Source organism: Protopterus annectens, chromosome 13.part0 (genome assembly GCF_019279795.1).
Source record: "Protopterus annectens isolate FY-2018-M chromosome 13.part0, PAN1.0, whole genome shotgun sequence".
Classification (NCBI taxonomy): Eukaryota; Metazoa; Chordata; order Ceratodontiformes; family Protopteridae; genus Protopterus; species Protopterus annectens.
In genome coordinates, this window is record NC_056747.1 from 183,777,525 (window position 1) to 183,790,356 (window position 12,832).

The 12,832-nt window shown below is 40.6% G+C and overlaps 1 protein-coding gene across 1 annotated transcript in view; it reads left to right on the forward strand.

Moving 5' to 3' along the window:
* Positions 1-1,904: 1,904 nt before the first annotated feature.
* The window catches only part of IFI30 (IFI30 lysosomal thiol reductase), a 169,866-nt gene continuing 158,938 nt past the window's right edge, over positions 1,905-12,832 (forward strand). The window contains exon 1 of the mRNA XM_044090760.1: positions 1,905-2,123. Within this exon, the coding sequence (XP_043946695.1) occupies positions 1,995-2,123 (129 nt within the window). The 5' untranslated portion in view covers positions 1,905-1,994. The remainder of the gene's footprint in view (positions 2,124-12,832) is intronic.

Below are 12,832 nucleotides of genomic sequence, written 5' to 3' on the forward strand. Positions count from 1 at the left end.
GGTTTTGGGCGTGGCTTACTACTGCGCATCTGGTGAAGCCCTCAACTACAGTATCGCCAAAAATGGTTGCAAGGTGTGTTGAAAGTTATTTCTCTGAAGGCAATCAGTCAAGGTACCAGAACGCTAGTAAAGCTTTTTTGCAGCAATTCAGTGGGTCCATTTCACTGTGTTTTTTGATATTCTAATTACACAAATGATATGCTGCTAAAAAAACATTAATCAAAGTTGTCTTCTTAAAAAGATCAATGATTTTAAATGATTGCATTAATTAATGTCTCTAATAACAAGACAGAACTGATGTTCAAATACAGTTAAATGAATAACTTTTATGAGATTTATTGACAAGAAAACATGGGACTTCCTCATTCTGCTGTCTAAAATTGGAAAAAAAAAACTAGGAGAATATAATGCTTCTGTTATTGAAATGTATAAATCAGAATGTTACTGCAAGTTATCAAGTGTCAACAGTCATGCTTACCCCCTTAGTGTAAGAATTCTGAGCAAAGACAAAAATAAACAGGGGAGTGAATAAATGTCCAAAATGCGTCGTTATGTTTTAAATATCGTTCTAATAAACACAGAAAGTTGCTAGATTAACAGGTTTTGCTTGAACATAAATTCTCTGAAGGATGTGAAGTCATATTTTCAAATATCTTGTCGTTATTTAGTGGCATAAGTCCTCAATGATCTTGCCAGAAAACCATAAATGTTATGAGGAGCATACCAAACCCATGAGGCAAAAATATGGACAGTTGAGTGGTAGGTATAATAGTGTCACAAAAACTAAGCAGAGAAATCGTTAAGGTGTAAACAAGTTCAATGGGAGTAAATGCACGATGATAAAACTTTTTTTACATAGGGCTGCCACATTTTCAAATGCCCCAAGTGGGTCATTATTTGTAAAAATGTCAGATTTTGCAGGGCAAAACATACCCACGGCCAGTATAAAGGACAGAACTTCACTTTTTGCCAAAATAAAAGCTTATTCTTGTAGCATTTTAGTCTGTTTCTGATAACATTTAGGTGCTTCAGATACAAAATAACTGTTTTATGCAACTATATAGGAAATATTTTTGTCCTAAAATCTCAAAAAAATTGCCATTTTTTCACTTTTTGTCAGGACACAACTGCCCAAAGAGGGACTGTCCCTCGCAAAGTGGGACAGAAGGTAACCATACAAGTCTCACAAACTAGTTGCGGCCATACGTCTCAATTGTTCATTACGAGAAACGTAAAATGCGGACATTTTGCGAAAATCTGGACAACTGGGCGCTATGAATGGGTTGGTCCTCCTCATTTTGGTGATGGAAGATTGAGCACTGTGGTTGCGGAAAGATCAGCCAGCGCAGGGCTTTTCTTCACCCATATACCATATAACCATCTAGTATACCTTTACTTTATATTTACAGCAGCGATATTTTTACACAAACATACACACATATACAAACTGCCATTCACATCACGTGAGATACCAAAGCTTCCCTGCTGATCACAGCATCACGAGATGCTGAGTTATTCTTTAATCTCATACTTACAAGTTCAAGGGCAAACATTAGTAAACTTAAAGCAGTTTGAAGTTGGTGCTTGTTAAGCCAAAACCACTGTAGTTTACAGTTTACTCATAGTGACTTAGAGACACGTGACACGGTAGTGCGCCAAGTTTCAATTGGCTGCCTAATAATCGTCTGTGTCATTTCTACATCTCCATCCGCTCCCCCCCCCCCCCACGGCCTGGAAGCACGATGCCAAAAAATAGGGTTTTCCGATACTTAAATATACTATTAATAACCATGAGAATATTTTATTCTTGACGAAAACTTGTCTAATTGAGGTTTATTATCTTCATTTGTGTGTCCCCATGGTCACATGATTTTTTCTCCAGAGTAGGCGGGGCGAGAAGTGGGCGGGCTGTAATACTTTTATGTATAAATGTAAGTTTCACTTTATGTTATTTCTTCATTGTGGCATAGTGTTGAAGTAATTTTACCGGCGATATGAAGATTGCTTTGACGCTGCTTGTCGTCTTCTTTTGGGCATGGTGCCCAAGCGATGCCAAACACGTCCCTTGCCCATTCCCAGAGGAGCTTTGGTGCAGTTCCAGGGAAATAGCAACAGCTTGTCAGGTGAGCAGGGTGGTTTCTGTGAAATACCTGCTGTGAGTGTGCCACTCTCGAGTGGACCAAATGTTGGTAGATTAAATTTTGGGACGCATGTTTCATCAGGTTGTTTTAGTGACTGTATATTTTAACATCCTGCCACACTGTTTTCAGTAACACTAATAGGAGTTAAAGGAAGAAATAGGGGTAGGTGTATGGACCTGTACTGTCTTGAAGCAGGCTGTATTTCTTCATTTTGTGTACTTTGAAAGTATAATTGGGATGCTGCTGTACTAAACACCAGGGTAAATTCTCTGGCTTTATCAACAGGAAAAAGACCTTTGGGAAAATGGCTAATTTTGCTATAAACATAAGTGGTATACTAGAGGCTTGTGCCAGGGTCAATAACTTTGATGTTGCCTGTACCAGTTTCTAACTGGGTAACACTATATTTTACTTCCATGCATTCTGGGATACCTCTAGAATAAGGGCTAACACCAAATATAATTGATGAATTTGAATATTTCTGTTCCCTGATTCACTTTCAGAGGTGCCTACTGGCACAGAATTAAGATGTTGCAACATTGGAAATTCTTTTTAATTGTTGATAAAGTTAATGCAAGTGATTTGAATAAAGCTTGCATTCCATGATTAACTTGACACTACAATTACATTAAAATGTCCTCCTCCACTGTACTAAAATCCTAACTTGCATCAGTGTGATGTGTACTGTGGTGCTTTGCATCCACTAAATGATTATATGCTGCCTTCCCTTCATGTATTAGAGAATTCTTTTTTCCAGCAGATTTGATCTGTTGGAAGGTGGGAGACAATGCTAGGACTGGTGTTGTACAGAGTTAAAAATTCTTTCTCCTTGTTTTTTTTTGTCATATTTTTCTTTCCTTTTTTTTTTTGCATGTTATGTATTATAGGAACCAATACTACTCATGTCTGTCTCGCTGCAGCATAAAATTATAACATATTTTTCTTCATTTGTAATTGGAAGTGGACCACAGATGTTTGATTGATCAAGTTGCATTTATTATTTAATTATTTTTTTCTTGTAAGACAATTCTAGATCATTCAAATGGATACCAGAGTGGAAAAGTTGTAACAGCTGAAGCTTCAGGAAAGCTAATAGTTTGGCTAAACTTATCAGTTTATATTTGCAAGTCACCTGAAGTTCATGCATAGATTATTTATTGGGCGATATTGTAGTTGAGGGCCTCACCAGATGCGCAGTAGCAAGCCACGCCCAAAACTCACCCCCATGATATGTCATTCATGAATATGCATTCCCTCCAAATGTACAACTGAAGAAAAAGTGCACTTGACGTTGTAATAGGACAGTAAATGTAACAGTAAACTGAAAGTAAATAACCGGTATGCATGAATGACATTTAAACAAAAAAACACGTTCTCGACCTTGGGGTATTTCAGTTTCTTAGAGGACTGCCAACTGCTAAATTATGGATTTGATACAACGTAATAGCTTCTTATTTAAACTAAAGTGTTTCCATTGTCACAGTGCTTTTAATAGTCAAACAGTCACCAAAATCTCATATTGACACTTTGTACGGTTATGTGCTGTCAGTACAGCACGCAATTGTATGGAAGTGTAACCACTTCTTTCTTATACTCAGTTGTGGGGTTAGTCTTTAAGTCTTAAGTATTACAGGGTGTTGCAGCATGAGTGAACTTTGATATGCACATATTGTGTATAACGGCAAGTTTAATTGACCTAAAATGTTAAAAAAAAATATAGAATTTATTGCCAGTTGTCGAAAACCCCAAGGTAATATGCAAACCGGGTTGTCACTCAATTTGCGACATGCCCACTTCTGCGCGAAACGAACTGGTGAGGCCTTCAACTACAACATCTCCATTGATTGATTGATTGATTGATTGATTGACATTTGTTTACTGGGGAAGTCCAGCTGGGCCAAATTGTACTAATTTTCAATGAAGACCCAGGGTGAAAAGCTGCAATACTATTACAGTGCAATTACAAAACATACAATGAGCACTGTTTCAGTATTGTTACAAATAACCTAAAAAATGACTGGAATACGATCTAAAAATGGTTGAGATGCACAATTAATATCACAATATTTACATTAAAATAATTAAAATACATATTTAATGTTAATAATGTTCAATATATAAAATGTGCAAGAATAGGCATTTGTATTGAGGAGATATGTCATAAGCATCAGAATTATGCAGCTATTTCAGTAAACCCACAAGGTGATTGCTGTATTTTTTAAGTTATCTTTGCATACCAGGTAAGTGGGACCCTTTGGGCCATTGGCAATAAGTATGAAAAAGTTTTTTTTTTTTAAAGTTTGCATTACTACACAAGGTTTTCTGATATAAGTAAGAACTGTAGTTAAATGTCCAACTGTCACTACATCTAACCACATGAAAGTATATATACAAAATGAGAAGTGTGCTCTGATTCTAGATATCGATTCTTTTTTTTTACTTTTAGCAGAAAAAATAATTGAACAGAATTGTTTTCCCTTTTAACTTAATAATACATTTATACCAAGATGTGTGTGATATATTAAGTTACATGGCTGATTATATTGTGTTCCATCTAAAGCTGAGTGGCTAATGGAAAAAAAAAAGAGTGGAGGTGAGCACCAGGTAAAATGTGTTAAAGTTGAAATGCAGCACATTTTAATAATTAGTTATATAAAACAGCATATAGCTGAGAAAGATAGTAATGGTATGTACTTAGCATAATGTTTCATGATTTGGAGTGTGTATAGTGTACAGATTGTGGATAGCTTCAGATTTTATTATTTTTATGTATTATTTCTGACATTGAGAATGTTAAGCCTAGAGAGCAGAGCTCCGAATATAAACAATAGCATGTAGCTGTAAGTTAATAATAAATTATTTAAATGTAGTAACATTTGAAAGAAAAAAATACTTATATAAGAAGGGAACAAATACATTTACAGTAGGTAGTAGCAGAGATGGTAAAGGTGGAAGTAGATAAATATCATGGAATTAAATATAGTACAGAATGAAGCTCAACAAAACAGGGTAGTAAAAAGTCAGATTTTGAGAAATAGGTACAGGCAGACAGAGGGACGGATCCAAAATGGTGGTAGTAATGCAGAAAGAAGAGGTGTAATAAAATAGTACAGGCCAAGGAAATCACAGAGGTTGAATGAAATAGATGTCAGTGTGGCCTTAGGGGTCGTTGTATGTGAAAGGAAAGAAAGTAAGAAGAAAGTCATGATAGAAGATGGCAAAAAAGAAGCACAGCGATTAGTTTGAATAAGGGTAAGGTAGAAACACGTTAGATAGGGCAGGGAGGGAAAGGGGGAGAAATAAACATAGAGTTAGCAGTACTAATTAAAAGCAGCAGGCTAACTGATGCCAGAGAGGCAGCTAGCTTAGGTGCACAGATTTAGTGTACAGAGGTGCTGGAATCATAGTGATATGCAGTCAGTTGTCCAGATCAATCTGGAGGCCCGGAGTATTCGCCTTTTTTCCACAAAATGCAAGTCTCCATGTGGTGACCTAGACAGTCAGCTGTTTTACCAACTGCAGTTAAATGCTTAGGTATAAGGTGCCAGGGTCCTCTACCTGTAGACTTATTAATTCTTACGGTCATGATTACCTGTTGTGCCAGACCGAACAGATTTGTTTGAGGATATAAGTAGTGAGCAGAGTTACTGTATTACTTATATCCTAAAATGAGATGTTTTGAGTTTATATTGGTTATAAGCCGTTGCAGAGAATCTTCTACAAGTATGAAAGCATGTAGTGATGGAACATACAGGCAGATTATTTTAAGTTGTTTGGATGGCTGTATTTGTAAAGACGTAAGGAATGTGTTCTCCAGGATAAGTATTTGAGTAGTGTAGGTGAACTTGATCTTGTATGTCATGGTAACTCTACCTGGAGAATGTCATATGCTGTCAGAGTTAGTTTGTGATTCATAATATGAAGCTTTAGCCAGTTTCAGATAAACTAGGATATCCAGGCGTAATTTTCTGTCCAGTCATGGATACTGGTCACTTTTTTAAAGATGTCTTGAGAAGGGCAAGTTCAAGTGAACTCGCATAAGATTATGGGATGTGGGTGATAAAATTAGGTAGTTGGGTGAGGGGACTGAAATTTGGGCGAATATCACCATAAATTATAATTAGTTATAAGAGTGATAATAGGAATGAGTGAAAGGAAGCGATTCGTTAAGGAGTATACAGAAAAGAGAAAGTAGATTTGAGGCCAAGTGCTTTTTGCAGAAGGGGGGGTGTAGTTATTTATGAAGGTTTGGATGGGAGATGACTGTAAGAATGGTGAGAAGAGAGTCTGAGTTAGCAAGAGAGGCATTTTCAGTTTTGTACTGAGCTGGGTAGAGTTTAGGAACATGAGTACAGGAGTACAGTTTATCCAGATGAGAATATAGTGATGCAGTATGATTATGGTAGACCTGTGGCGAACATGAACTGTAATTGTATGAATAGTTTTATTATAGGTGAGATGAGGGCTGTGTATGTGTTACAAAAGAGTACAAGGAGTAATAGTGTGTCTAGAGATGGGGGAGTTTCATAGTCGCTAATCCACGTGTGATTTGGCTCAATGACTCTGTTTGGCTCATTTAGAGGCATGGCCTAGTTCACTTTTAGGTTCATAGATTAGTACTAAGCTAACTGCCCTTGCGAGCCATTTTAAGCCTAGCCAATTATCTGTTGTAAGACTCAAACCCTGCACCTTGTGCTTGTAAGGCAAACACCTTAACCATTAGGCCACCCTCCCAACCCTATGAGGGTTTTATGAGGGGATGACTCTGGGTGGGCAAGTGGCTGGGGTAGGTGGGAGGACTCCAGTTAAAACATTTTTCTCCATGGAAAACTATCTCCTTTTGACAATCAAGAAAGATCTGTACTGGCTTCATGCAAGAAGCTGCATGAAATAAAGTCAGGACCAGCAAAGACAAATGTAAGGACTGTAGTCCAATATGATATCAGGTTAGCAATCAGCTAAGTGCAAACAATAAAAATAAAAAGCCGGTCCAATTTTGCAATTTAAATCAGTTTCACACAAGATGTATATACACACTCTGACTTTGGAAATAGCAGAAAGTAATGCTTCTTAACCAAGAGGGAGGAAGAGGAATTCGAGTGCAAGCCTGTGTCTCATGTGGGTGAGGACTTCAGGTTTCAGTGATTTTTCGGGATGAGCTTTTTTTTTTGTGAAGGGATGGTACTGATTGCTACTTTTTATCAGAGAAGGAGCAGTAGCCTTATTGCCTGTTCCCAACTTGCCTGGGCTCCAAGCTTACCTGTTGAAGACATTTCTGATTGACTGTTGCCTTTTTATTCAGATATATTTAAAGACAGTTCTGCAGAAAGCTGCACATTCCTGTATCTTAACCAAGAAGGAAGTACTGTACAAGACCTTGTTTCACGTGGATAAGGCAAGCTGTGCTACACAATATTGCAGCACCAGCACTAATCCTGTTAGATTCTCTCCACAGTCATATCCTTTCCTTCTACTATAAATATCTAGTAGTGGCATATGCTACCTCTTAGCCAGTGTATGTTTAGCTGCATAGTAGCTGTACTAACCACTCATCTGGCAGCAAGCTTCCACAGATCAGCTGGCCCACAGCTACCAAACTAACCAAAGGTAAGCATTGTATTTTCACTGACATTCCCTTCAGGATATAGCGGATTCCAATAAAAGGTAAGCATGTTGCATTTTATGACCTACATTAAGACTTCTCTTTAGCACTCTGCTTCCTGTTCCCCTATTTTAGGTTCATAGGTTCATACTAGGCTATCTGCCCTAGGGCATTTATAAGCCTAGCCAGAATGTGTTTGGCTTTCGCCACCCTTTTTAAATTTATTTTGCTATGCCCTTTTTCGAGGTTAGTATACTGTGCCTCTGTCTAACAGTGACACAGAAGTGATACCTGGGGTAAACCTACGATCTCCCATCCACTCATCAAGATTCGTCTTGAAGGGAGTCAATAAGGGACTCTGCCTAACCTGGACTGGGATTTTATTCCAGAGTGAAGGGAGCCTCTGGGTTATGAATCTGTCCCTCCAGCATGTCCTATTTATTTTAGTGCTGAGGTTCAAGTCTCGAGCGTAGCTCGATGGGATTTGGATTTTCTGAGGTGCAGCATGTCCATTAATTCCGGGTTGGACATGGCTTTATACGTCAGGCACAGATCGCCTCTGAACAGGCAGTATGCCACTGAGTAGAGCTGGAGTTTCTTTAACCGGGCAGCATATGGCATCTGTTTGAGCCCTTTGATCCTCTTGGTGAGGTACTTTTGGGGTCTTTCCAGTTGCTGCAGGTGTCTGGTAAGGTACATCCCAAAAGGGGCATTGTACTCAATTATGGGCCTGATGAGGAATGAGTAAAGAGGCACGATGACCTCCCCTAATCTAGATGTGAATCCCTTCATGATTAGGTGGGCTATATAAAATGTTTTTCTAACCACTTTGGCCACGTGGTTGTCAAATGAGAGATTGCTATCAACTTGGGTCCCCAGGTCCCTAATTACTTCTTCTGTACTTAATGGATTACCACCTATGTGGTAATTTGTGGGCACTTTGTTTTTGCCAAAGGGGATGACTATACACTTTTTGGCATTTAGCTTGAGGCCATGGCTCTGGCACCAGTTGTCTGTTTCTATGAGGCCCTTTTGGAGGATGCTTGTGTCAGCTGGAGAGTCGATTATGGCGGCGCCCAGTTTGCAGTCATCTGTGAACTTGGTCAGCCACAGTCCTTCTGTGTTGGCCTGTACCTCCGAGAAATATATACCGAACAAGAGAGGTCCCAGGACTGAGCCTTGTGGGACACCACTTGTAACTGGTTTGGTGTCTGACATGGCTCCAGCAATTCTAACCATGTGGGTTCTGTCCTTGAGCCAGTTTGCAATCCATCTAGTGACATAGGGGTTTATATTTAAGCTGGTGAGCTTATCTATAATGCCCGAGTGGGATATTGTATCGAAGGCTTTTGCGAGGTCCAGGTAGGCTGTGTGGACCACCTTCCCCTCGTCAATGGCCTTGGTGACTGTTTCAAAGAAATCAACCAGGTTTAAGAGGCAGGATCTGCCCTTAACAAAGCCGAACTGGGTAGGATCCAGTGTCTGTAGGTCCCCAATATCTTTATTTATGAGGTCCATGATGATCCTTTCCATAGCTTTGCAGACCAAGCTAGTCAGGCTTATGGGGCGAAAGTTTCCAGGATCCGTTGAGGCACCACCTTTATGGAGAGGGACCACTGTTGCTGTACGCCACTCTTTGGGCACATATCCTGTAGTAAGGCTGAGATTGAACAGTAGTTTTATGTTTGGGTTTAGCTCTTCTTGGAGTTCATGTAGGACACAGCCCGGGACACTGTCTGGTCCCATTGATGCTGTGTTTTTTGCTTTGGAGAGGGCGGCTCTTACCTGAGCATCTGAGGTGTCAGGGGGGCAGCACTCTGCTGGGATAGATATTTGCCCTTTTGGTGGGGAGGGTGGGGAGAAGTTTGCGCTGAACCTGTCAGCTAGGATGTTGGCAATGTCTGTGGGTTCGATGTATTTTTTTGTCATTTTGGACTAATTCTGAGCATGTCTGGGAATTACCACCCAGGTTCCTAACATAACTAAAGAAAGCCTTGTGATTATCCTTAGTGTCCTGTGCAATTTTTCTCTCAAAGCTGGCCTTAGACAATTTTATGAGTGCCCATAGTTTTTTGCTAATACTGATCAGTCATGCCTTCCCTTTTTGGGATTTTGCTCTATCATTTAGTAGCTTCCTCCTTCTTTTGTATAGTTTGTTTATGGCTGGGGTCCACCAGACAGGACGTCTGCCTTTGGAGGATTGGGTCTTGGTTTTATTTGGGATCGCATGATCCATGCATTCCTGAAGGTGTTCATAGAATGCGTTTATAAAGGATTCTGCAGTCTGGGCCATATTTTCCATAGGCCCGGGGGCATTGAAGGATTCCACCTCGGTTTTGAGGAGTGTGAAATTTGCTTTAGAGAAGTTTTTCACTGTGGTTTTCTGGGCAGGGGGTGGGGTCGGGATGTGAATATCCAGTGAGATTAGTTTATGGTCTGATCTTACCAGTGAGGGATACACATCTGGAGCATAGAGTCCCCATGTTGGTGATGATCGGGTCCAGTATGTTTTCCCCTCTTGTGGGAGTGGTAACAAGTTGTTCCATAGCATTTGAGTTTATAAATTCTAGGAACCTTTGGGCTAGGGTGTTGGAGCTAGAGTAATGCTCCCAGTCTATGTTTGGGTAGTTGAAGTTGCCCAATATAATGGTGTTTGTAGAGACCTTCATATTTTCCAGTGTTCTCAGGAAGGCCGAGTGGGGTTCCTGGGTTTGGGAGGGTGGTCTGTAGCAGGCTATAAACTGGAAGGCAGTTTTACCCACTGTTAGTTGCACATGGATAGTCTCTGATGCTTTGTGCTTTGCCACCAACCTGGAGGTGTGGGTATCTTTGATGAATATCGATACTCCCCCTCCTTTTGTGGTTCGGTCCAAGTTTTGGGGCCGAAAAGCATGGTATGAGGTATAACCTGTTAGTGCTGGGGTGCTCTCGGGAGCCCTGAACCAGGTTTCTGTTACTGCACAGATATCGATGTTCTCCATGCTAAGGAGAGTTTCGAGTGCATGCATCTTGAGGTTTAGACTTCTGGCGTTGAGTAGCATTACTCTTAGTTTCTTATCCCTTGTGATACCTATGGAGGGTGGGTTTGTCTTTTGAGCCTTGCCTAAAAAAGGCACTATGGGGGTAGCAAGAGCCTTTGCCAATATCCGAAAGCCCAGGGGTGACAGGTGCAAGCCGTCCCTAGCGAAGCATCGTGGCTTGTCGAGCATATCATCCCAAGCTGACAGGCATTGGATCCCCTTTGAATGACACCAGTACTTAAGCCAATTGTTGAAATTGATCATCTTGTCTTCATATTGTGGCATCATTCTTGGTGAGGGTAAGATGCTACTCAAGGTCAGGGTCATACCAGCCTGGGCTACATGCTCAGAGAGCTCCTCTATGTCTCTTTTCATGTAGTCCAGGGAGGTACGTCTCAGGTCATTCACACCAGCATGGACAATGACTGAGTCATATTTGTACTTGCCTTGGAGTGACCTGAGTGCTTGTGTTATGTGGCGGATCCTAGCGCCTGACAGGCTGCTCACCGTGACCCTCTCCTTGTTCAGCCTGGTGAGCGGGACGTCAGTGTGCCTGACGATAGAGTCACCTATTACAAGTGTATCAGGTGTGTTGTTTAGTCTTAAGGGCTGTTCGGCACACTGGCTTTGTGAGATATGTGTTGCACGTGTTTTGTTTTGGGGTAGCGGTTGCTTGGGTGTCTGCTTTGGAGGTCTCTGCTGCTTAGGCAAATCTTTATTTAGAGCCTCCGAGTGTTTTTGTGTGATTATGTGTTTGGTTTGCTGTCGTGGTAGGTCTATGTGAGACTAGAATTGTAGTGATTGTGGTTTCCTTCTCCTCCTGACTGGTTATGCCAGTACTGAGTTGAGAGAGCTTAGCCTCCAGTTTGGCTATATGGTTGCATCTCTCACATGTGTTGGAATTTGTTGGGAGGAGGAGAGGGTTGTCTGTGTACATGAGGCAGTTGTAACATTGCCTCAAGATTCCCAGATTCACCAGCTGGACCGGAGAGGAGATTGACAACTGACCTTTGGACATGCTAGAATAATATTGGGAATTCCTTTATAATTGAAAACAAGGGCCAGTGGGGAGTGAGGGTGTAGTGCTTTTAATTTTTAGTGCTGATTTATGTAATTGCTTTAGTGAGCAAGTGCCAGGTAACTTAAATGCAATGTGTTACAGGTATCTTAAATGCAAAAACGACAAACAGTAACTTTCTTTCAAGTGAAACAAGGAAATAAGTACAGTAAGCAATGCAGATATCACTAGTGATCCACAGAAGTGCTGAGAAGCCGCGTATTAGGTGGAATTAGCGTTCCAGGGAAATAACAAGCAAACAAACAACAAGCATATAAACAAAGCTAGATTCAGCAGGCCTGGATCTAGTCTATGCTACAGCAAACAAGGTGTACCAATTTCAGTAAGATACAGTTCAAATATTCAGGCACTATAAACCTTTAACCAGAAATTCCCAGCTCAGAAGGGCAGAGTCCAGCCTCTTCTCTCACAAGAGTGCAGACCACAAACCTTCTTAATGTAAAATAACTGGCCTGAAGCCCAAGTGCTTAAACCAGAACTAATGCACTTTAAGAATAACAGACACTGGGCTCTCAATCAGCAGTTCCCAACTTAGAAGGATGAAAGCTACCTGTCCTGCCACCACAGTGCATGCCACAAATCTTCCTAATGTAAAACAACTGGTCTGAAGCCCAAGTGCTTAATCCAAAAGACTTAGAATGATAGCTACACTTTAATCAAGTTACTACCAAGCAGTAATAAATACAATTGAATACTTTAGAGAATGCCTGGATTAGTGCTCAAGTTACACAAACAAAGCTAGATCCAGCAGGCCCGAATCCAGTCTATGCCACAGCAAACAAGGCGCACCAACTTCAGTAAGAAGCAGTTCAGATATGCAGGCACTATAAGCCTCTAACCAGAAATTCCCAGCTCAGAAGGGCAGAGTCCAGCCTCTCCTCCCACAAGAGTGCAGACCATGAACCCTCTTAATGTAAAATAACTGGCCTGAAAGCCCAAGTGCTTAAACCAGAATTAATACACTTTTAGAATAACAGACACTGAGCCCTCA